Raw genomic sequence first — 24,489 nt, 5'->3', positions numbered from 1 at the left:
ACCATCTTTGCTAGTTCGGAGCGGTTTGGAGCAGGAAGTGACCATATTTGGACGAGCTGGGGGAGGAGCCAGTAGAGGATCTGACCAATCTAATCGGAAACCTGACGATACTACGGCCCGCCCACCGATAGCTGTAACCTGACTGCACCACAGGCCTGTCAATCAAACAGACACGCCCCCAAAAACAGGTCATTAACCGATTGCGTAGATAGCTTCGTTCTCTTGGAACGTTAAAAAAAAAAAAAAAAACTTTGATACGATCTACTCAGAACCGGGTCGCGGGCTACTGGTGGTTCATGAGCTCAATGTTGGACTTTGTGTATTTATAACGTGCGCACACGTATTTTATTCCATATATGATGTTTTTAGATGTGAGGTCGGTGACATCATCACACCTGTTGGTGTAACGCACTTCTGAACACAAAGCTTTCAACAGGTTTTTTGGTTTTTTTTTACAGTATTGTTTTATTTTCCCACCCGGTCCCCCCCACCCCCCTGCAGGTACAACATGACAGACCGGGCCCGGCCTGCTGATACCGACTACGACACGTTACAAAGGTCAGACGAAACGAGGTGACTGAAATCTACGTGGTCATCGAAACGGTGAACGTACACACCGACTGAACACTACCGAGCTTAGTGCCTTAGTTTTTATTCTTCAATACAAAAAACGTGACTGTATATTTATATATATATTTGGTGCCCCCCCGACCCACCGCCCACCTCCAGGTCCACCCACACCACCCGTCACTACAACAGCTCAGAAAAACACACACACACACACACACACGAAACCCACAGCTACAAACTACAAATGAAACAAGTCCGTTAGAAAACAACCCGGGCTTCTTTTTTACAAAACTAATCAGCCGACACGTTTCGATTTTAGTTCAACGGGAATGTTTTTATATTCTCTTGATGGCATCGTCGATTTCTGAGATCTGGTCCTTCAGCTGGTTCCACTGTTCAGGGTTCAGAGAGATGCCTGCAACACACCACGGGAACACGTCTTACAACCGCAAACCAACAAACACCAAGAACGGATTCTTGTGACGGAAGCAACGACCTTCACCAGGAAGTATTCAGTCGACTCTCCAGTTGGTTGAAGACCGGCGGTATTCTGAGTTTTAAAAGGTTTCTACCCTCAACAAATCATCATTTTGGACCCTTATTATCATATCTGTGTGCAAATCTTCCAAAAGTTGGGAAAAAGATGACAAAAGTTGCCGAAACACTTCAACGTGAACGTTTGTGATTTCAACACGGAGCTGAAACTGAAGCAGAGAAACATCGGATTTCTGGCGAGTGGGGGGAGGGGCTGTTGTCATGGTGGAGAACCCTGTTGCCACGGCGACACAGTTCAGAGGGTTAAAAGTTTGGGACTCTCCTCCAAGAGGTGGAGCATCTTCAAGAACCTCAGGCAACTCCAGTTACTTCTGTAGTGGAAATCACCGCATGGGCTCAGGAACACTCGGCTGGAAGCAGGCGTGTTGAAGATTTTCTGTTTCCATAAATCTGATGTTTCTCTGCTCCAGTTTCAGGTTTCCACGGTGACATCACAGATGTTCACGTACCAGCGGTCACGTTAACGTGTGGATCATGAAGGTCGTTGCTTCCCGCTGCTCCGTGTGCATCACCGTGCTGCATTCAGGGACAGTCTGAACTATTAGATTGACCCTCATACTGTACTACCGGGTTTTGAGATTACCTTTCTTCCCCGGCTTCATCTCTCCATCCTGGTTCATCCAGTACTCTCTGATGTCGATCAGGACTTTCCCCTTAAAGTCTCTGACGCTGACGTATCTCATTTTTCCGATCTAAAAGAAGCACAGCGACCGTCAGTCTCCATTTTTTTCCCCCAAACCCTTTGTCTTCATGTTCTGTCCGACCATGCTGGCAGTAAAAGTGTCTCGCGGGTCGGTCCACCTCACCTGGAACATGTTGTCCTCTCCGTTATTGCTGCTTTTGGACGAGCCTCCTGGCTTGGAGCTCTCGCCGCTCTTTGGCTTCTTGGCTGGTTTCTCCGGTGTACTCGGCTTCTTTCTCTTCACCTACAACGCAAAACAGACCGAAGATGGTGAACACACGTTATTTATTGACACATTTACTTTTTCTTTTTCAAAATGACATCAGAAACTCAAAAACTAGAAATTATTGTCAAGTTTTTAAAATTTTCCAACATCTGACTCGACCATGTGCAGCTAAAGCTTCCGTCAGGAAAATGAACCAAATCTGATCTTAAACTCGTGATATCTGCCTCCAGTTCAGATTCTGTCCGTCACCATCTTTGCTAGTTCGGAGCTGTTTGGAGCAGGAAGTGACCATATTTGGATGAGCTGGGGGAGGAGCCAGCGGGGAATCTGATTGGAAACCTGATGATACTACGTCCCGCCCACCGATAGCTGTAACCTGACTGCACCACAGGCCTGTCAATCAAACAGACACGCCCCCAAAAACAGGTCTTCTTGAATCTTCTTTTCTAATGAATGAGGGATTATTTTCAGATGGTTCTCCAGAAAACTAATAAGAAGGAGTGACTTTAGCTAACAACACCGAGAGAACTGATGGACACATTTTATTCACTTTGGATTTGATGAGAGAAGTTGAATGGGAGTCTATGGAGCCGGAGGCTTTTTGGAGCCGACCTCTAGTGGCACTCGCTGGTATTGCAGCTGAAGACACTTCTGGATCAGAACCATTTTTCAGACCTGGAAGCTTCGGAGGTGTTGAAGTACAAACCTTGGTCTCTACTTCACTGTCGGAGTCACTTCCAGATGTGGAGGACAGCACTTCCTTTGATTTTGGCATGCTGCAGAGACAGAAAGTCAACAGGTGAGGACATTATTCAGTCAGTGGACAAGAAGTCACAGGTAACATGACGACAACAAAGAATAGTTTTACTGCATGCTAACGGTTCACAAATGAAACAGATTAAAGACGCGTCTTTAATGAAATTAAAGGAGAACTGGAATCGTTCCTAACAAACACACACCGGTCATCAAATATTTAAAACCTCTCGAGGCGTTGCGACATTAATATTTAATGATTCTGGAAGCGAGACGATAAAAACAGTCAGACGTTCTCCGACGGGCAAACAAACATAAAAAACAATAAAAATCCCAGCAGGAGTTCCACATCCGACCGCTCACGATAATATCGGGAAAACTTTGATACCTTTTTTTTTTTTTTATCCTTTCACGATAACGACAATATTCAGACTTGTTGACGTACCGACTTCTTTTATGTGCGTAGCTGCACTTTTTCACTATTTTCTCAAATCATCAAAAAAATGAGTTGTCACCAGAAATTCCATGAAATATCGTGATGATATTTTCGGGTCGCATCGCAGACCCCGACGTCCCCGAGATAAACTAGGAACTAACGCCGGCAGTTTATAAAGTAAAGATCTTCTACAGGAGTCTTTAAGGTTCGCGGAAATAACGATTTGGTTCATTATTAATTTATCTGTAGCTTCATTTTACAATTAATCCATCACCCTAAAAAGGGGAACGTCCAGGGGAACGTCCAGGGGAACGTCCAGGGGAACGTCCAGGGGAACGTCCAGGGGAACGTCCAGGGGAACGTCCAGGGGAACGTCCAGGGGAACGTCCAGGGGAACGTCCAGGGGAACGTCCAGGGGAACGTCCAGGGGAACGTCCAGGGGAACGTCCAGGGGAACGTCCAGGGGAACCTGACTTCCGGCTCTGAGTGACAGATTCTCGGTTTTCTGCTTTTAATTCTGTAAATAACGACGATAAAAAGGCACATTTCACAGCTTTCTGTTTAATCATGTCGAAGCCATTAGACCTGATCTAAAGCTACTTTACTTACAGCTCAAATATGGACTCGATTATTATAAAGAGGCTCAAGGTTCTCTGAAATGTTTGTCGGCCTCAAGTCTGCAAATGTGTCACAACCAAAATATATTCAGTTTATCTGGAAGGAAAGCTGAAAATATTCACATTTAAGAGGCTGCAACCAAAACAACTTTAGCATTTAATTTGTCTTTAATATTGAAGTATCTGAATACTTGGCGTTTAATTTTCAATCCACCTAATCGATTAATCGACTGCAGCTGAAGGGACCCGCGGTGATTCCCCAGCAGCCCACCTGGAGGTCCGATGCACCTGCGGGTTAACTGAGGCCGCACGTTGTGACCGACCTGCGGGACATTAGCGTCGTTTTAAGCCGTGAGCGCGTCGCGCCTCCGTTTCCCTCCGTTTCCCTCCAGCTCCCTCCTCCAGCTCCCTCCTCCAGCTCCCTCCTCCGTTTCCCTCCAGCTCCCTCCTCCAGCTCCCTCCTCCAGCTCCCTCCTCCAGCTCCCTCCTCCGTTTCCCTCCGACATCTTTTATCTGCGGCCGCCTGCTCCGTCACGACCAGGCCGAAGCTAAGCGCCGTGAGCCGGAGCCGCTCATGTCCCCGTTAAGCTTCCTTCCGCCGCCGCTCCGTAACGGCCGAACCCCTAAAAACAACCGACCCGGTCCCTCCGCCGAACCCAGAACCTCCCCGGAGACTCGGTACCAGTTCGTCTTTTCAGACTGTTCATGCTTACTTGATGTGATGAAGAAGAGCGGGTCTCTGGACAGGAAGCGGAAATCGACGGATTTGACTTTTTAGATGCGAGAAGTGCGCAGATCTCGCGAGAACACACAAGCGAGCCGATCAGATGATTGATGGATGATCAGTTTATAGATTTTCTCATGGATAATAGAAAAAAATAGTTTTACATCCACAAATCCAAACATATGGAGCTGAAACCAGGTTTTCTGGTTTCATATAAAAGCCCTTAATGTTGTGAAAAATAACAATTCAATTCAACTTGTTAGTATTATAGAACACATCATTTACAGAATAAGTCTTCTTTCTCTTTTCTACTCTTTCCAGTGATATTATGAGACTTATATTTTGTTCTGCACCTGCTCCTACTGACTCAGTGCAAAGATCTTAAAGCCATGATGTTTTGCAAATATTAAATTATTAATTAAAATCCATTTGAAAAAAGATGTACATTAATTATTAAAACTTTTAATCCTCTTTGTACGATGTACGAGCAGTAATTGACATAGCTCCATGTGTTTTTGTGTATTTTGTGCACATAATGGTTTTGTGAATCTTTATCAGACTTTATTCATCAGACAGGTTTCACTTTTTCTCACATAATTACTGTCACGTAGTCAGATTTCATTTTTACTTCAACTTGTTTTTTTTACCATTTATGCTTGTAAATTATTCAAATTTCATTTCGTATTCACTAATTTCGAGGATTTCTTTGGAGTCTTTGGACCTGCGTGTCTATTTCACGCTTTCTGTCGTGGACCTGCGTGTCTATTTCACGTTTTCTGTCGTGGACCTGCGTGTCTATTTCACGCCTTCTGTCGTGAACCTTCGTGTCTATTTCACGTTTTCTGTCATGGACCTGCGTGTCTATTTCACGTTTTCTGTCGTGGACCTGCGTGTCTATTTCACGTTTTCTGTCGTGAACCTTCGTGTCTATTTCACGTTTTCTGTCATGGACCTGCGTGTCTATTTCACGTTTTCTGTCGTGGACCTGCGTGTCTATTTCACGTTTTCTGTCGTGAACCTTCGTGTCTATTTCACGTTTTCTGTCGTGGACCTGCGTATCTATTTCACGTTTTCTGTCGTGGACCTGCGTGTCTATTTCACGTTTCACGGCGACCGTGCCCGTGACCACAGCTCCCTCCTGAGCTTCAGCTGCCTCCAGTATCCAGGAATGAGACAGAAATCAGCCTCTAATGCAGAAAGACGAGCTCCTCATCAGGACGCAGCTCTGAATGAGACGGAGAGAAGACGTGCTTCTATTTGGAGGTTTTTAATAAACAACATTAGCATCCGGAGGTAAATCTGTCTTCACATGATGACATCAGAGAGTAACGACGGCGCTGCGCATTCACACCACGTCCACTAAAACAGGCTCGGCCCGTCTGTTATTTGGGAGGAGGTCCGAATCCTCGGGCGAGGTTGTCGTTGGTCTCCGCCGCCTCCTTCAGCACCTGCATCAGTATGGCGTTCCTCTGCCGCGTCTCCTCCATCCTGATCGGGTTCGACTCCGGCAGGTTCTGACGGGAGGCAGAGACACGTCGGATCAGTTATGTCAGTGGAGCGGAGGTGGAGGCTCCGCCCACAGTGAGACACACAGGGATCAGAGGACACAAACACCCGGTTGAAGACTTGCTTTTTAGACTTGCTATTAACTGGTTTCAGATGTGGTTTTGAACTGGCTTTCAACCCAGTTTTAGACTACTTTTAAATGGACTTTGGACTAGTTTTAAACTGGTTTAAACTTGGTTTGGGACTTGTTAAATGGTGTGCATGTCCTGAGTGTCCACCCTGAAACTGCTGATTGTTTAGATCTTCGGTCCTTCGTGTTGAACGTAGAATCTGGAGCTTCTTTTGCAGCAACTTCCAGATCTGAAGCATCGTCTGTTGTCATCACAATCAGGTTTATTGGACAAATGTCCTTCAAAGTCTTCACTGCAGAGTCGACATGAGTCCAGAGACTGACAGCTGACTGGAGGATGGAAACAACCAGGAGGAGGTTCTAGTTTGTGTTTGGATCGGCCGGACGGACGTCAGGTGTCCCGTGTTGTTTTTAAAGAGCAGACTCCGTGTTAGAGTCATTAGTTTGGTAGGAAGACAGAAGTCTTTTCTAAGTCTGTAGAATACGACGACAACAACAACAACAACAACAACAACAACACGCGCTGACCGTTTGTGTTTCCAGAGACTCACCTTGAGCATCTCCTTCCGCCTCTCCTCCCCCGGAGAGATGACGGACCACATCCCGTAGCCGGTCCCCAGCACGCCCGCGATGCCGAGGGAGGTGAGCATGGTCCGCATGCCGCTCATCGAGGCCGCAGTCTGCGCGTGTTTCCCGGTTCAGCTGACCGGCAGCTTGTTCGGTAACGTCGGGCTCCGCAGCAGGAGTGCAGGCTGGGAAACCGTCTTCTTCTTCTTGTTCCGGTCAGTCAAAGCAGCCTCGTGCTGCTGCCCCCTGCTGGGGACTTTAAACACCGGAAATGCTGCTGTGAATTCTGATAAATCTGTCTGCGTCAGATAAAAGAGGATATTTTCATTTGCTCCATCATTTATGACACTCACCATCATAATCACAGCTTTGATCAAATATCATAATGTACAATAATATATAATAAATATTGAAGATATTTAATGTGAGAGGTGGACTGATGGTGCCGTTATTACCATTGTAGTATTTTATTTACGTTAAAAATAATGAAATAACATTATAATCTAAAGATTTATGTAAACATTTTAACATAGTGCAAGTTTTAGAGAGTTGAATTATTATTTTTTTTAAGATACCATTTTATTACTTTTCTTCATCACTGTTATTATTAATTACTATTATCAGTATTATTATCACTAATCTCTGCCCTTTCCTCTGTTTTCTCTGTTATTACTAGGAAAGAAAATGTTCTTTTACTACTACTAATGGTATTTATTTTGATTTATCAACCCATTTTACTCTACAATGTAGTTATTGCTTATCTAATTTATTTGTCTGTTTACCTATTTGTATCATAATTTATCATTGCATTAACCATGTCATGTCAAGTCCTGTCTACTTTATAGTTTCACGTGTCATGTCTTATAACATAATAAGAGAATAAATAAGAAAAATAAAATAAATAAAAAAGAGTGTCGAATTAAATAAATGTCGGCTATTGTTTGAACTCTTTACCTGTAAATATACATTTATGGATATATAATTTGGCTATTATTATAATAAGATGTATTATTTACACCAGTGTTTATCAAAAGAAGTGCATTCCTCCAAAAGTAAGGGCACTGCCAAATTAATCAGCTTTTGGACAATCTTCTTTTTTAACTACACGTTACATCATTTTCTCTTTTAATGTTTTCATTACTTTTTAGCGACGTGACATTTATGAACGAGCTTAATAGAAATGTATTTTTAGTAATGGGGCACCAATTATTCTAAATGAAGCAGCTATGAGGTGGACGTTGTGTTTGCAGGTGACAGTACACCTGGCGGGGGTCCTTTTAACCACGTGACGGTTATAAACCTGATCAAAGTGATTGCTGAGAGCGTGCACGCGGAGGGAAGACCGTCCAGGTGGAGGTTCGGGTCCCTGAAAAACCACCTCCGGGACCTCCGGGACCTCAGACCGGACAAAACCACCTCCGGGACCTCCGGGACCTCAGACCGGACAAAACCACCTCCGGGACCTCAGACCGGGCAAAACCACCTCCGGGACCTCAGACCGGACAAAACCACCTCCGGGACCTCCGGGACCTCCGACCGGACAAAACCACCTCCGGGACCTCCGACCGGACAAAACCACCTCCGGGACCTCAGACCGGGCAAAACCACCTCCGGGACCTCAGACCGGACAAAACCACCTCCGGGACCTCCGACCGGACAAAACCACCTCCGGGACCTCAGACCGGGCAAAACCACCTCCGGGACCTCCGACCGGACAAAACCACCTCCGGGACCTCAGACCGGGCAAAACCACCTCCGGGACCTCCGACCGGACAAAACCACCTCCGGGACCTCCGACCGGACAAAACCACCTCCGGGACCTCCGACCGGACAAAACCACCTCCGGGACCTCCGACCGGACAAAACCGCACCCCTACCGGCCCGCTGGCCTCATCGTCCGCACGCATGCGCCATGACGGCATTTCCGGGTGCGACATGTACTATAAATCGGCTGCTGCGCTGCTCGGGTGTCGCTAGAATACACGAAACCAATGATTCCCATATGTCCAGTTGTCTCCTTCACCTATGGTGAGTATGTTCGACCGGAGACCGGAGACCGTTTATCACGTCATATTTACAACACTTTGAGTTTCCGTTTGAAACGTCGAGACGACGTGAGGAGTTGAAACGGAGACCTTGGAGCGCTGCTAACGTTAGCTTAGCATCATCCTCCGTGTGTGTGTGTGTGTGTGTGTGTGTGTCTCTGTGTGTGTGTGTGTGTGTGTGTGTGTGTCTCTCTGTGTGTGTGTGTGTGTGTGTCTCTGTGTGTGTGTGTGTGTGTGTGTGTGTGTCTCTCTCTGTGTGTGTGTGTGTGTGTGTGTGTGTGTGTGTGTCTCTCTCTCTGTGTGTGTGTGTGTGTGTGTGTGTGTGTGTGTGTGTGTGTGTGTGTGTGTGTGTGTGTGTGTGTGTGTGTGTGTGTGTGTGTGTGTCCTCCGCAGTGCCCAGCCGGCTCGGTGAAGATGCCAAAATGGCTACCGGCAATTACTTTGGATTTACCCACGGCGCTGCCGCCCAGTACAGGTGAGGGGGGGGGGGGTCTGCTTTATGATGCGGGTTTGAGGTTAAGGGGGGGGGGGGTACGGGTTGTGCTTCCCACCGCCTCCATTGTTCAGGTTGGGGGGGGTTAGGGGGGGGGGGGGCTCCTCCTCCCCCTAACCCCCTCCCCCTCCTCCTCCTCCTCCTCCATCGCTGCAGTTGGATGTTACCGGACGGAGCACCAACCGGAGGAGGCTGCTTCATAAAGGTGTTCAAACATCTGGAAACACAAAGTGTAAACTTCTGTCTGACTCACAGGTGGTCGGAGTCAGATTCATTTTGAACAAATTAAAATCAAGATTTTACAAAATCTAAACAAAGAAAATTCAGTGCAGAGCGGCAAAACGACGGTTAGAGAAAATACAGTGTTTACGTAATAATATCGCTCATAAATGTAATGGAAACAAATAACAACAGAATATAGGCGACAGCAATCACAACAAAAATCACAGTCGATATAAACGATAGTGATAATAATAATAATAATAAACTTTATTTGTAGAGCGTCTTTCATACAAAAGATGCAGCTTCACAACAACAAACGTACATGCAGTGGTTCACATGTAAAGCAACGTTTAAAAATACAGAAAAAAACTAAACTAATAGAGTTAAAATATGAAATGAAGCAACATGTATTTATAACAATAAACATTTATTGTGTTCAGATAAAAAAAAATCATGAAATAGTTTCTGGATATGATGAAAAGTGTTTTACAGCGTGAAAATCACATGGTGCTTCACATTAAAACGTCATAAAAACATGTTCAAATGTTCATTTAAAAACAAGAACATGAAATGTGTAAAAACATACGAAATTAAACAAGAAAAGATTAATAAAATTTATTTATTTATTTATTTTGTTGGATTTTGGGGACTTGTGGTTTTTTTTTTTTTTATCACCTACATGCAATAATGAAGTTTTTCTTTCCATTTCTCTACATATCACTGTGTTTATATATTTAGTGTATATATATATATGTATGTATATATAGTGTGTGTGTGTATATATATATGTATATATATATACACACACACACTATATATATATATATATATGTATATATATATATATGTGTGTGTGTGTGTGTGTGTGTGTGGTTATCTTATCTTAAACTATAGAATAAAGCTTGTGAACTTCTCCCGGCTGATGTTTGGTGTCCCGTCTCTCAGCCAGCAGCCAGCTGCCGGGGTAGCGTACACTCATCCCACCACGGTGGCGAGCTACACCGTCCATCAGGCCCCCGTGGCGGCTCACACGGTGGCGGCGGCCTACGCCCCCACCGCCGGCACGGTGGCGGTCGCTCGGCCCGCCCCCGTCGCCGTGGCGGCCGCCACCGCCGCGGCGTACGGAGGATACCAGCCGACGCACGCCGCCACCGACTACGGCTACCCGCAGCGGCAGCCCGAGGTGCCCCCCCCCCCCCGCCCGTCACCTCGCAGAACTACCAGGTAACGCCACCCGTCTTCTCTCTTATTGGCCGCCGCGGGGCCGAGGCGCCGACCATGAGTTTCACCGTGTTTCCCTGCAGGACACGTACTCCTACGTCCGCTCCACCGCTCCGGCTGTCGCCTACGACACTAAGCAGTACTACCAGCAGCCCGCCGCCACCGCAGCCGTCGCCGCCGCTCAGCCGCAACCCAGCGTGGCCGACTCCTACTACCAGACAGGTACAGCTGTCACTCATACCGAATCAAACTACATGATCATGATCGAGTCTCGTCATCCTCTTCCTCTGGTCACATCAATATAAACAGATTGATTACATCCAGCACCTGCAACATCTGGAAATACATTTGTTATATTTAAAGTCATTCTTTTATTTCGCTTCAAAGGAAATTTCCTCTTTTTTTTTTACTCTTAAGTTACTTTTCTTTTTGAGTTTCCTGTAATAACAGTAAGTGATGCTGTTACTGATTTTAATGATACTGCTCCTTTTCCTATTTATACTATAATGAGACTCATCGGCCCTTTGGGGGATTTTTAAGAGGAAAAAAACAGTTGTATCCGTATATAAAGGAAAAATCTTTAAATAGGAAACTGCAACAGCTTTTATTGTCACAGAACTTACATCACCAAATGCCCCGCCCACATCACCAAATGCCCCGCCCACATCACCAAATGCCCCGCCCACATCACCAAATGCATTTAAAATGTGTTATTTCTCCACGCGTGTTGTTCTCCAGCCCCCAAACAAGGGTACAGCCAGGGTGTGACGTCGTACACTCAGAGTCAGCAGACCCGACAGGTGACCGTGATCAAGCCGGCGGCTCCCAGCGCCGCCTCCTCCACCTTCTCCATCTACCCGGTGACCTCCACGGTGCAGCCGGTGGCCGCCGCCTCCGTCGTCCCCTCCTACTCCCAGAGTCCGACCTACAGCACCAACGCTGTCACCTACTCCGGTAAGATGCTCCGGATTTAACGAGACCATGTTTCTAGGAAAACTGAACGGTTTATATTTTTAAATACGCTGACGAGGCAGAAAAACGGCAACGACGTGAATCCTCACGTGTTGGAAGATTTTACTTTGATTGTAATACATCTGTTGCCGTCGTGGTGTTGAAGGAAACCTGGTTGCAACTCGCCAACTGTGACTCCACCTACCTGTCACTCGAAGCAGCCCCGCCCCTTAATTCTGCAGAACTTTATAAGCCTTAATACAATATAGACGGTGAGTTTTATATAAAAAAAAATTGTACAGTTGTCGTGAACAAGGAAATTAGCTACAGAGACCAAAACCGTTTTTGAACCAGGCTGTAAACATGTTTATTATTTCTGCTGTAAACATGTTTATTATTTCTGCTGTAAACATGTTTATTATTTCTGCTGTAAACATGTTTATTATTTCTGCTGTAAACATGTTTATTATTTCTGCCGTCAGCGTGTTTATTTTTGCTGTAGTAGTTTTTGAGTCTGCGGTCTCGTCTCCTGCAGGAACTTCGTACTCCGGCTACGAAGCGGCGGTGTACTCGGCGGCCTCCAGTTACTACCAGCAGCAGCAGCAGCACCAGCAGCAGCAGCAGAAGCAGGCGGTGGCCGCCGTGGCCGCCACGGCAGCGTGGACGGGAAACACGTTCACCAAGAAACCGCCCTTCCAGAATAAACAGCTGCGACCCAAGCAGCCGCCCAAACCGCCCCAGATCCACTACTGTGACGTCTGTAAGATCAGCTGCGCCGGCCCGCAGGTGAGTTCGGTGCAGCACATCGTATGTCGGTATTAAAGGTGCAATATGTACGATTTAAGTCCTGTCTTGTAAAACCACTTTGTGATTCAAACAAACATAAAGAGTAAAAAAACAACAACCTGAAAGCAGTAAAATCTAATAACTCACTTCTGTCTCCCTCCGAACACTCGACAGACCTACAAGGAGCACCTGGAGGGCCAGAAGCACAAGAAGAAGGAGGCGGCGCTGAAGGTGTCCCAGAGCAGCAGCAGCAGCAGCGGGGGAGGGGGGCTCTGGCCCGCAACGCCCAGAACCAGCTACGCTGCGAACTCTGCGACGTGTCGTGCACCGGCGCCGACGCGTACGCCGCTCACATCCGTGGAGCCAAACACCAGAAGGTACGACGCCGAGAGGGAAGGACGCGTTCACTTTAACATGTTTACATCATACGAGCTAATGTCTAAATATAATATACTCATATCAACTCACTCTCAACATAGGAAACGTTTTGTTAGTGCAATCTCAGTTTCCATGGCAACGCACGGGGGTACGACTAACAACTGGAAAACAACCTGGAGACTCTTATGTAACATATGCAATGTTTACTACTCCAGGAAGTAGTCCGACCCTTAGCAACCACCTAGCAACAGAGGATTTCTAGTCTCCAACTGAATAAATACAGAACATAGAAACACTAAACTGATCATCTAGCTCAGTCTGGTTGGAACAAAGATATCTGATGAACAAAGATATCTGATGAACAAAGATATCTGATGGACAAAGATATCTGAAGAACAAAGATATCTGAAGAACAAAGATGTGTGTGACTATCCGTGGTGTTATGGTACGGGTGCTCCGAGCGACCAAATAAACATGTTCTCTTAACAAGTAGAAACTACATTATATTACATGTTATATGAAAGTCAGTTTTAATTCTATATTCCCATTGAGGAGGCGAAGTGATATTTTTCTAGTGATGTCATTCCAAATGTTCAGACCAATCAGATCTGTGGGGCGGAGCTACTTGTTGTTTAATGGCTGATAATCTGTACCGTGATGGATCGTTAGTTAAAGGTGTGTTCAGTCTTTTGTGCTTAAAAATCCTTTTATAACTTTTTACTTGATGCCAAAATCTCTTCAGACTCTTCAGACTGAGACTTTGTAGAATCTGTTGAACATTTTTTTTCTGCTCTCCAGGTGGTGAAGCTTCACACCAAACTGGGGAAGCCCATTCCCTCCACCGAGCCCAGCATGGTGACCCAGTCCTCCTCCTCCTCCACCACCACGGCGGCCCCCAGTAAGACCACCACCGCCACCCTGAGCAGCTCCGGCTCCATGTGCGTCTCCTCCTCCTCCTCCTCCTCCAGCCCTCCTTACCTGAAGTCCGTCAACATCGTCAGCGGCGTGAAGAACCCGTTAACGAACAGCCTGTCCGCCGCCGGCTCGGCCTCGCTGGGGAAGAAAGTCAGCACCCCCAAGATCAACTTCATCGGTCGGTAAACACGCGTCGACGCCGTCACCCTGAAAACAACGCCGTCATCTAACTGCGTGTTTTTTAACCGTGTTCTTCACTGCATGAACGCAGGTGGGAATAAATTACAGACCACGGTGAAGATGGACGAGTCCCGAGCCGAGTCCAAATCTGAGTCCTCCAAACCGGCGACGCCCTCTTCGGGCTCTCAGGACATGAAGAGCGAAGCGTCGGACTCTCTGTCCACGTCGGCCCTCGCCGCGCTGCAGAGCGACGTGCAGCCCGTCGGACACGACTACGTAGAGGAAGTACGTACCAAACGCCGACGCAGCAGGAAAACGCTGTTTAGATCTGGAGTTTAAAATGTTAATATCTTTGTTGTTGTTTTTATTATCAAAAAAAAATTCAGGTCCGAAACGATGAAGGCAAAGTCATCCGCTTCCACTGCAAACTGTGTGAATGTAGTTTCAACGACCCCAACGCCAAGGAGATGCACCTGAAGGGTCGGAGACACCGGCTGCAGTACAAGGTGCACTTTTAGTTAGAGTTCATTGGAGCAGGAGGCGGAGCTCCGAGGGGCGGAGCTCTGAGGGGCGGAGCTCCGAGAGCGTAAAGAAGGTTCTTTATGGTGGAGTAGTACCGGAGTATCTGGTATTTATATGTGGAGATAAAATATGTAAGAATAAGATGAGACGTAATTAATCCCACAGTTTAAGAGTACAGGAAGTCGCTCAGCTGTTTTTCTGTCACTGAAATTAGTTTGTCTGTTTCTCTGCTCTCCTGCATGTCTTTGTGTAATGAAGGGAGGGGGCGGAGCCTAAAATCAAGCAATCAATGGACAAACCGTCGTGTATCTGAAAGGACTTTAGTTATTTCTTTCCTGTTTTTCTTCCCCATGTAATATATATATATTTTTTTTTTTTACATGTTCTGCAGAAAAAGGTGAACCCGGAGCTGCAGGTGGAGGTGAAGCCCAGCATCCGAGCCCGAAAGATCCAGGAGGAGAAGATGAGGAAGCAGATGCAGAAAGAGGAGTACTGGAGGAGGAGGGAGGAGGAGGAGCGCTGGAGGATGGAGATGAGGTACGACCGCGGTCCGGTTCATCGTCGTCCTCTCGGCGGCGCTTCGGTTCAGGTTTCACATCACAGTTGGTTTTCTGTTTCCAGGCGTTATGAAGAAGACATGTACTGGAGGAGGATGGAGGAGGAGCAGCACCACTGGGACGACCGGCGCCGGATGCCAGACGGAGGGTATCCACAGGGGCCCCCCGGCCCCCCCGGTCTGCTGGGGGTCCGTCCGGGCATGCCGGGCCTGCAGCCTCAGGGCCCCGTGGTACGACTCATCCATCTGGATTCCTCCATTTTAAAGTGTTTTAAATCCTCCACCCGCTTCAATACGAACCTCCGTGTCTTGCAGCCTCCTCGCCGGCCCGACTCCTCCGACGACCGCTACGTCATGACCAAGCACGCCGCCATCTACCCCTCCGAGGACGAGCTGCAGTCCATCCAGAAGATCGTGTCCATCACGGAGCGAGCCCTCAAGCTGGTCTCCGACATCATCACGGACCAGGACAAGCCCAAGGAGGAGGACAAGGAGAAGAAGGAGCCGGCTAAAGACAGGTGAGGCCGTCAGAACCAGAACCAGACCCAGACCCCCGATCCTTCTCCTCTATCTGTGGTATTTAACGTGATGTTGCCCCCCCTGTGACCGCTCAGAGCCCTGAAGGGGGTGATGAGGGTCGGCGTCCTGGCCAAAGGTCTGCTGCTCCGCGGGGACAAGAACGTCAACCTGGTCCTGCTCTGCTCCGAGAAACCCACCAAGAGCCTCCTCAGCAGCATCGTGGAGCACCTCCCCAAACAGCTAACAGTACTGTCTTTACCAACGTCAACACCGTCTGCTCTTCAGACAAAGAGCTCTGATAGAAAACTACAGTTCAGAAGTCTCGACTTCTCATAACATTAAGTTAAAGTTAAAGTTTCGTCTCCGGTAGCAACAGCTAGCCGTCCTCTAACGTCGGCGTCTACACTCCTCTTTTATTTTATTTTTTTCAGCTTGTAACACCAGAAAAATACGAAGTGAAGGGATCGACCCAGGAGGCCGCCATCATCCTGACGTCCGGCGCCGAGCCGAAGATGCAAGTGACGATTACGCTGACGTCGCCCGTCATCCGAGAGGAGAGCGGTCAGGACGGAGGTTGGGCAACCCATCACAGCCTTCTTCTTCTTCTTCCCCATTGCACCTCTCTCTTCTTCTTCTTCTTCTTCTTCTTGTCTCTCTCTTCTCTCTCTCTTTGAAATCAGTTTCAGTATGTTGGTTGACACCCTGAAGAGCACCGTCCTGCTGGCACTTTAAAAACAGATCACTCCGTCCTCTTCTTACGTTATCTGGATTTCACAGATCAGAAAAGTGCAAGCTCATCACTTCCTCTCCTTCAAGGGTTTTTGTTGGTTCTCCGAGCTGCAAAAAAAAAATAACAACAACCAAAAAAAACCAGCTGAAAGTACATCACATCATCTGCTTTAACTGGGAGCTCTCAGGAAACCCCCTCCCCCTCTCTCCCTCCCCCCCTAACCTCCCACAGTTAAAGAGATGAAGGAGGTGCCAGCAGTGTTGCTCTGACGCTTCTTGCTCTGTAACTCTGATGCTCTTTTATCCTTTTTTTAAAAACAAAAAGCATGATCAGTGTTTGCATTGTGTTTTTAAGTCTAGTTCTTCCCAGGTGAGATTCTGTTTTGTTTCCTGTGTTTCAGCGGATTGTTTCCAATTTTTTTATTGTTCAGCAATAATCAATGGGAGACGTGTATCGCCCAAATATCTGTTTACCCAAATTTGTTCCTCGAGGAGACGATAAGCAAACAAAAAACAAATCGGAGGGCACGTGTGTTCCTCGAGTCTGATTTGGGACTCAAAACGTGAGATTCGGCCCGAGTCAGCAGGAAATTGGATGATAATTTTATCCCACAGGAAACAAATCTTTCCTTCTGTGTGCTGGTGACCAGCTCACCATGCGGTCCCTCCCTGTTCTAAAGTGCTCCCCTGAGGTGATTGACTCCTTCTTTCTTTTTTTATTTATTTATTTTTTATTTTTGCACACTTAGGACTCAAAGTAGGACGATCAGCTAAAATCAAAGATGTTCTGGTGATGTCATTGGTGCCAGAGGAAAAAAAAAAAAAGGAGGAATGAATTGACAAAAGATCAAGTTTTTGAAATTGAAATGACTCTTAGGGGAGTATTGTTGACAGTTCAGGCTCTGACAGGAATCTTTGGTTGCGCCTGCGTTCAGCCTTTTTGCTCCGCGGTGGTTGTCGGGGTTTTCCTCCCCCGCTGACGTTAGCGCTGCATGGTGACATCCTAACCCCCCGTTATTCATGGATCTGGTTGTTTTCTGGTAGTTTTTTTTTGTTCTACTCTTTAGCAACCATTGCTTCCTCCTCTTTTTGATATTCGAGTCCAGCACAAGGACCTCGTTTCTATGACGACCCCCCCGTCTCCCATCAGAGGTTTTAATAAGTCGGACCCAACAGCTTTCGGAAGGATTTTTGACCAAGGTTTTCTCACATCCCAAACACGTTGCCACACCTACTATTGCCGTGCCACTTTTTTATCAGGTGCCCCCCCTTCCCTCCCCCCTTCTCCCCCCTCTCTGCAACACACTCACACTGACCAATCAGTAGCCCCCGTCTCTGTCTGCTGAAAGAAACCGATCTAAATTTCCACGGTAACGACGAGCACAATTACCTGATAAAATGGCTTCAAACGAGTTGAGCCAGATTGTAGCTTCCAAACACGCCAGTTTTATTTCTCTTTTAATGCTGAGTCAGTAAATAACTTCTCTTCAGGACCGGACGTTCTGTCCGGCAGGGCTGGGTACCGAGCAAAACCACTTTTACCGCACCGAACGAATGACTTCCATACTATCTACTATCAGGTGTTAAAAAAAAAAAGTGCCTCGACATTCCGTATCATTCGCACTCACTAATTTTAGTTTTAAAATGCTTAACTTGCGTAAGACAACGCTACGTTTACCTACGAGTAAATATCGTGAGCATCAGTGAGCCGATACGGCGGTTAGCGTACGCAGCCTCGACTTTAACGACACGTCAAATCAGTCCATTTCAACGTAGATAAATGTGACGTTAGAACGCCTTATTTCACCTTTAACCAATCAGCATTGATCTCCTTATGGTGAAACTACCACCGCCGCCATTGTTCGAACTACGTCCCCATCATCCCACTTAGCCACGCCCACTGGGCGCTGATTGGTTCGCACTTAAGAGCTGCTTAATATAAAAATCTTCATGCGTCAAGGTTCCCAAACAATAACCAATCACAGTAGGTGGGCGGAGCCAGGCTATTATATTGTAGCATTTAGTACTCATGAGGCGTTTAGGGAACATCGGTAAAATGTAGCTACGAAAAACAAACCTGCTTGAAGGCGAAAGATTTATAACATTTTATTTTTCTTAAAATAAAAGTTGTAAAATTGGTATAAAAAAAAAAAAGTCAAAGTTTGGTTGAGGTACCAGAGTCCAGGTGTCGGTACCAGAGTCCAGGTGTCGGTACCAGAGTCCAGGTGTCGGTACCAGTCTGGTAAATGTTTGAAGGCTACTCAGCCCTGCGGGACGCCGTCGGTCCGTCCGTCCTCCCGCCTCGACCACGTGTTGTGTCACATTTTATTTGATCTTATTTTGAAATCAGAGAAGCAGCAACCGATTGCCGGTTGCCCCGGACAGGATCACTGGTATGTGTGGCAACGTGTTTGTTCTCTGCCAGCCTCGCTGACCTGGTCAAACACCCGTTCCTCATCACCGTTTTGACCCTTCAAATCCATTTTTAGATGTAACCTCGGGTTTGGTGAAAGACCCAGCGGACGTCTTGGACAGGCAAAAATGCCTTGACGCTCTGGCTGCTCTGCGCCACGCTAAGTGGTTCCAGGTTCGGAACATCATTTTACTTTCTTATTGTAGCCTTATGAGATGCATTATTTACTTGTTTATTCATTTATTTGTGTTCTTACACATTTCGGTTTCTTATGTTATAACAAGAGGAAAACTATTCGAAGCAAAAAAAATAAAGAATAATTATATATTCAAGGATGCCACCCATTACAACAAGGATCTGGTTAATGTCGTATGTTTTGAAGATAAATCGAATTAATCTGAATTTACCATATATACATTTTTTTGTTTTTTAAAAGAAAGAAAAAAAAAACAGCAGCAAAGAACTGGCATCCTTGTATTCTCTATTCAATTTTTCCAAGTACTGCATTGTAGTCAGATGTGATTCCATAAGGCTGCACAATAACCAGCACACACGTTGTGCCATCCAGAAGTGCTTCATGTTCGTATCGTTTTGATTCTCTATATTTTTGTAGAATGGGGATTGAGAGGAAAAAGGAGGATCTGAGTAGTTTGCTGTGATTCTGCCGACCAAGCAAAAGCACGGGCAAAGTAAAGCAGATCTCCTTTGCTCTTTCAGTCCCTATGCTCTCCTCTCAGGTGGACTCTTGTACTTTTTTTAAAAAGTCCCTGTTTGTGAGATACCTGCAGAAAAAAGAAAAAGAAAATCCGGGGTCAGGGTTTAGAAGATGGCAAGAAAAGTCCTCGTTGTTTTCTTGTGCATCTTGCAAACTTTGAACTCCCCGTTTTACTAACTGTGAGGTACAAGACTACTGGGAATGGCAGCTGATTGCAAACTGTTATGGCTTACACACACACACACACACACACACACACACACACACACACACACACACACACACACACACGTCAAAACCATACTCAAAAGCTTCCATTATGCACAGTAGTGTTTGGACCTCTTAAGGAACTGATTCACCTGTTTGGTCCATCTCTTGTCGCCCTCGGGTCGCCCCCCCCCCCCCATAAACTAACTTTATTGCATCAAAAGGCTAGAGCCAATGGGCTGCAGTCCTGTGTGATCATCATCCGCATCCTGAGAGACCTGTGTCAGCGGGTTCCCACCTGGTCGCCCTTCCCCGGATGGGTGAGTGAGTGTGTGTGTGTGTGTGTGTGTGTGTGTGTGTGTGTGTGTGTGTGTGTGTGTGTGTGTGTGTGTGTGTGTGTGTGTGTGTGTGTGTGTGTGTGTGTGTGTGCGCCGTGCATTGTGGGACTTTGGGGTTAATTGTGAGGAGAAATATGTGAACGCGGTGGTTCTAGTTTGGTGAAAAACGAAATGTCCAGATGTTAAGAACGACCACGATATTTTTGTGACAGTAAAGAATGGCTCATGATAATCTTCTTGTGATGAGTTACTTTGGCCAGATGGTGGCGGTAATTCACCTAAAAACTGTTCACGATCCGCCATTTAAACAACAGAAGGACAAAGTAAAAAAAGCTTTTTTTTGCAATTGTATTCTCCCTCGATTGTCGTTACGGTTTCCAACAGGCAGTTCAGGATGTTGTGATTGTAACCTCGTTTTACTGGTGCGCCCTCCGGTGGAGTCGTCCAGTAACACGGGTAGTACAGCGTGACTACATGCAGCCCTCCTCTCTGCTGTGTTCAGGCCATGGAGCTGCTCGTGGAGAAGGCCATCAGCAGCGCCTCGGCCCCCCTCAGCCCCGGAGACGCACTCAGACGCATCTTTGAATGTATTTCTTCTGGGATTTTACTCCACGGTAAGACGAGGTTTGTCTTTCACTCGATCGGTTGGACCGAAGCGCCGCCTCACGGAGTTTGGTGTGTTGTCCCCAGGCGGACCGGGCCTCACGGACCCCTGTGAGAAGAAGGCCGTGGACACCCTGGGACCGATGGGGGAGCAGCAGAGGGAGGACATCACCTCAAGTGCCCAAGTACGAACTCTAAAATCACGTAAAGCAACGACCTTCATGAGGAAGTGTTCGGCGTGTCCTCTCCTGGTCACCGTCAGTTCAACACGTTAACGTGACCGCTGGTACGTGAACATCTGTGATGTCACCGTGGAAACCAGAAGCTGGAGCAGAGAAACAGCAGATTTATGGGAAATGTTCAACGTGCCCGCTTACAGCTGAGTGTTCCTGAGCCCATGCAGTGATTTCCACCACAGAATCAGGGCTGGGTTTGTTTTTTGTGTATCAAACTTGACTCGGTGGAAATCACTGCATGGGCTCAGGAACACTCGGCTCTAATCAGGCGTTAAAGATTTCCCATAAATCTGCTGTTTCTCTGCTCCAGCTTCTGGTTTCCACGGTGACATCACAGATGTTCACGTACCAGCGGTCACGTTAACGTGTTGAACTCTGAATTGTTCCTCATGAAGGTCGTTGCTTCCTGCTGCTCCGTGTGCATCACTGAAACTCTCCGAACTTATTGGTCACACGTCGTACTTTGTGAATACCGTTATCTGGGTTTTATGTTTCTTCATATGAACCCAGCTCGTTTCCAGATGTTGGGCTTCATATTAAAACAACAGTGAGTTTTCCTTCCCGTGACGTTGTGTCTTCCTGCAGTTCGCTCTGAGGCTGCTGGCGTTCCGTCAGATCCACAAAGTCCTGGGAATGGACCCGCTGCCGCAGATGAACCCGCGCTTCAACGTCCGCAACAGCCGCAAGCGTCGCCGCGACAACAGCGACGGGACGGACAGCTTCGAGGGCGAGGGCAAGAAAGACAAGAAAGATTATGACAGCTTCTAAAAAAGCTTCTCCGTTCTGAATTTAATACTCTGAAAGAAATGTACTAAAAAAAAAAAAAAAAAGATGTGGTCTGCTGTCTCCCGTTACCGGCTTCTTTGTTTTTAAGCTCCAGATGTGCAACCGCAGCCTCACAAACAAACCAGTCAACTCGCGTGTCATTTTTTTTTATTTGATTTTTTTAGTTGTAGATTTCTTGAAGCCGGGTTTCGGACCTCGGTGCTGAAGTGTCGCCGGTTTCCTCTGAGCGGATCGAACGCCGGCGCCTTCATTCATCTGTACAGCGGTGGACCTTGTTGTTGTTGTTGTTGTTGTTGTTGTTACTGTTACTGTTGTGAAGCATTAATTTGGCCAACTGAAATTCCTCTTCTTTCTTTTTGAATATAAGAAGCTCAACGTGCCGTCTGACGCTGTGGTCTCGTTAACGTTTCAATGCTAAGCTAACACTTGATAAAAGACCTGCAGGGGCATCGCACACAAGAACTTTAACTGTTCATAGATCTTTGTTCGTAGTGAAGTCTCCAGCCTTTAAAATGTAGTTTTATGTCTTATCATTTGCATATATATATCAATACATATATATATATATATGAAAGTATTTGTATAATCTATAAATAGATTTAAAAAAAAGGCTTTTGGTTTGTGGAAGACGTGTTCACGCAGTTTTTGGTTTTTAACTTAGTTTTTTCCTGGTTAACGAGGAACTTTATGGGCTTGCTTACCTTCTGACTCGGTTCTGTGCTGAGGTTTAGTTCAATACTGGAAATAGGATCACCGATGGGGGGAGGTGGGTGTTGAAGGTCCTGTTGTAAATGCTTGCTGTGCTCCGTGTTCTGCTTTTCCACTTCCAGCAGCAGAATAAACACATTTCCAGACTGAAGGTTTCTGCTTCTTTGGTTCACAAACTTCAAACTCACTGATTCGAGCCAGAAAAACTCTGAAAGGTTCAAATACAACACAAGTGTTCCAGGATCAAATTCATATTTAGCTCGTAAAAAAAAAATCAGCTGGGGAAGGGGGGGATATGAAAAAAAAATGGATGTGACCATATTTGGACGAGCTGGGGAGAAGCAGTTGGACATTCTGCCCCGCCCACTTTTAGCAACAACCTGCCTGCACCCTCCGTATGTTCGGTCAGCAGGAACGAATCAAACGAAATGAATGAAGCTCTTCGTGTTCGTACGACGGATCGGTGTGCTAACATGTTGACTATTAGTAGAAAGTATAACTTGTTTCCAAAAAGGAGTGTTCCTGAGCCTATGCGGTGATTTCCACTACAGAACCGTATGTTTTTTTAGTGCAGCGCCGCCTGAGAGACATCGAGTTACCATGGAGATGTGAGAAAAATACAATAAAACACTGGAATGAATGTTTTCATCGTTTATTGAGGAGAAAAGTTCAGATATTTCTGGGTTCTGTGAACAGGATCGATTTGATTAAAATCCTGCAGAGAACCAACAGACGAGACTGAAAACCAAACATGACCTGGATAACGTGAAGGTCAGAGGTCATCCACGAGCCTGCTGGCCGTCCCCGCCGAGGGAGTATGAGTAGCGGAGGGTCCCTCCTTCCTCCAGGTAGCAGTCGTGCTGGTGGGTTCCCGGCTTGATCCGCCGCTGGCAGACGCCCAGCAGGTCGTCCAAGCCGAAGTCGCTGTCGTGGACCTCCAGCCGCAGCACGTCGTTCTCCTGCGCCTTGAAGTGGGTGAACTCCTCCTCCCACCACGGGTTGGGGTTGTTGTTGATGACGGAGGTCTCGCCCAGGGAGGCGGAGCCACAGAACACCTTGACGTAGCCGTCGGGAGTTCCCAGGAGGCCCGAGGAAAGACCGCTGGCCCGAAGGCCGAACAGCTTCAGCTGGGCGTCGAGCGGCGAGCTGCTCAGGAGGAGGAGGAAGAGGAGGAGGACGCTGGAGGTCATGACTTCACGGGAGGCTGCAGAGGAGCAACAGCAGACGTGATGAGCCTCAAAGGGATGCAGCTAAAGATTCAGGACTCCTCAAAGTCAAGAAACACGGTTTGATATCGACTCTTTTACTGAGAGAACATCTGGAGTTCATCAAACTCTTGTTTCACTGACTTTTTTTTTTTTTACAAAAATCAAACAGTGAATGAAACTGAAAGATATCACCAATAAAAAACAACATAAAAACCACTTCGGTTGCAGCTGTGATAAATTCCACGTCGTACAAACGTCAAGAGGAAAAAAGAGCGAGAAAGTTGAATGTGAGAGCAGCTGGGTGTGTTTGGACTCTTATCTCCACTCGATAAAGACCGACGCTCTGAAGAGCAAATCTGAAGTTAAATGAGCATTAAAATGGGAAAATAATGTGAAATGGACAGAAATAAAGTATCTGACAAAAAAGAAAAGCAAAAAGAAAATGAATGTAAAAATAGAAGATAAATGTCATAAAATAGACATCAAATAACGTAAAAGTAAATGTTTTATTCATTAAACGGAGAATTAAAAGATCCGTGTAATTTGGCAAAAAATCGGACTTTTTTTCCATCAACTAGTTTCACATTTTCCTCTGAAAAAGCTTTGAAACGAACAAGTGTTTTAGATGTAAACAGGTGTAAACAGGTGTGAACAGGTGTGAACAGGTGTGAACAGGTGTAAACAGGTGAATTAGGTGTGAACAGGTGTGAACAGGTGTGAACAGGTGTAAACAGGTGAATTAGGTGTGAACAGGTGTGAACAGGTGAGGTCTTACCTGCAGGCTCGACGTCTGGTCTCTCACGGCGCCGGCTGCTGCTCAGAGTGTTTTTAGAGGCCAGCAGACGTCACAGATCGGCTTCACGTCGCCGCCCACAACTCAACCTGCTGAACTCACCGTTACGCAACGACACCGAAACACAAGTCGTCAAATCTGAAGACTCCTGAAAGACCTTTTTTCCTTCGTAGTCACGAGTTGGAGAGCAAACTGCTGC

General features: G+C 46.5%; 4 protein-coding genes across 7 annotated transcripts in view; 1 reads left to right on the top strand and 3 right to left on the bottom strand.

Moving 5' to 3' along the window:
• Window positions 1-517: 517 nt before the first annotated feature.
• sub1b (SUB1 regulator of transcription b) overlaps window positions 518-24,489 on the bottom strand; it is a 105,445-nt gene continuing 81,473 nt past the window's right edge. For 2 of the 4 annotated variants that reach the window (XM_069725025.1, XM_069725026.1), the window contains exons 2-5: window positions 2,740-2,809; window positions 1,932-2,051; window positions 1,709-1,817; window positions 518-985 (exon numbers count right to left, since the gene is read on the bottom strand). In XM_069725025.1, the coding sequence (XP_069581126.1) occupies window positions 906-985; window positions 1,709-1,817; window positions 1,932-2,051; window positions 2,740-2,808 (378 nt within the window). In that variant the 5' untranslated portion in view covers window position 2,809 and the 3' untranslated portion in view covers window positions 518-905. Of the gene's footprint in view, window positions 986-1,708; window positions 1,818-1,931; window positions 2,052-2,739; window positions 2,810-4,162; window positions 4,186-4,552; window positions 4,640-24,489 lie in introns of those variants that run through there. The other 2 variants (XM_069725024.1, XM_069725023.1) reach the window with 2 other exon arrangements.
• On the bottom strand, window positions 5,815-7,037 carry uqcc3 (ubiquinol-cytochrome c reductase complex assembly factor 3). The gene is made up of 2 exons (XM_069725040.1): window positions 6,751-7,037; window positions 5,815-6,077 (listed from the first exon to the last, which is right to left on the bottom strand). The coding sequence occupies exons 1-2, from the start codon at window positions 6,865-6,867 to the stop codon at window positions 5,946-5,948; spliced, it is 249 nt and encodes an 82-aa protein (XP_069581141.1). The 5' UTR covers window positions 6,868-7,037; the 3' UTR covers window positions 5,815-5,945.
• On the top strand, window positions 8,677-22,440 carry zfr (zinc finger RNA binding protein). The gene is given in 22 exon segments (XM_069725041.1): window positions 8,677-8,794; window positions 9,205-9,286; window positions 10,472-10,710; window positions 10,713-10,750; window positions 10,831-10,969; window positions 11,486-11,701; window positions 12,234-12,484; window positions 12,659-12,748; window positions 12,751-12,861; window positions 13,661-13,955; window positions 14,049-14,242; window positions 14,344-14,463; window positions 14,871-15,016; window positions 15,101-15,266; window positions 15,351-15,553; window positions 15,650-15,800; window positions 15,986-16,127; window positions 18,773-18,870; window positions 19,843-19,938; window positions 20,459-20,570; window positions 20,647-20,744; window positions 21,381-22,440. Coding segments are annotated over 22 exon segments (3,207 nt in total). The 5' UTR covers window positions 8,677-8,757; the 3' UTR covers window positions 21,564-22,440.
• LOC138636795 (perforin-1-like) lies at window positions 22,945-24,359 on the bottom strand. Its single transcript, XM_069725029.1, has 2 exons — window positions 24,273-24,359; window positions 22,945-23,493 (listed from the first exon to the last, which is right to left on the bottom strand). Exon 2 carries the CDS (start codon window positions 23,477-23,479, stop codon window positions 23,069-23,071), a length of 411 nt encoding a protein of 136 aa, XP_069581130.1. The 5' UTR covers window positions 23,480-23,493; window positions 24,273-24,359; the 3' UTR covers window positions 22,945-23,068.

Source organism: Brachyistius frenatus, unplaced genomic scaffold, assembly GCF_029030835.1.
Source record: "Brachyistius frenatus isolate BFR_SWC_R1_liver_20210118 unplaced genomic scaffold, ASM2903083v1 Contig_407, whole genome shotgun sequence".
NCBI lineage: Eukaryota > Metazoa > Chordata > Actinopteri > Embiotocidae > Brachyistius > Brachyistius frenatus.
This window is presented reverse-complemented; position numbering and strand designations above follow the sequence as displayed.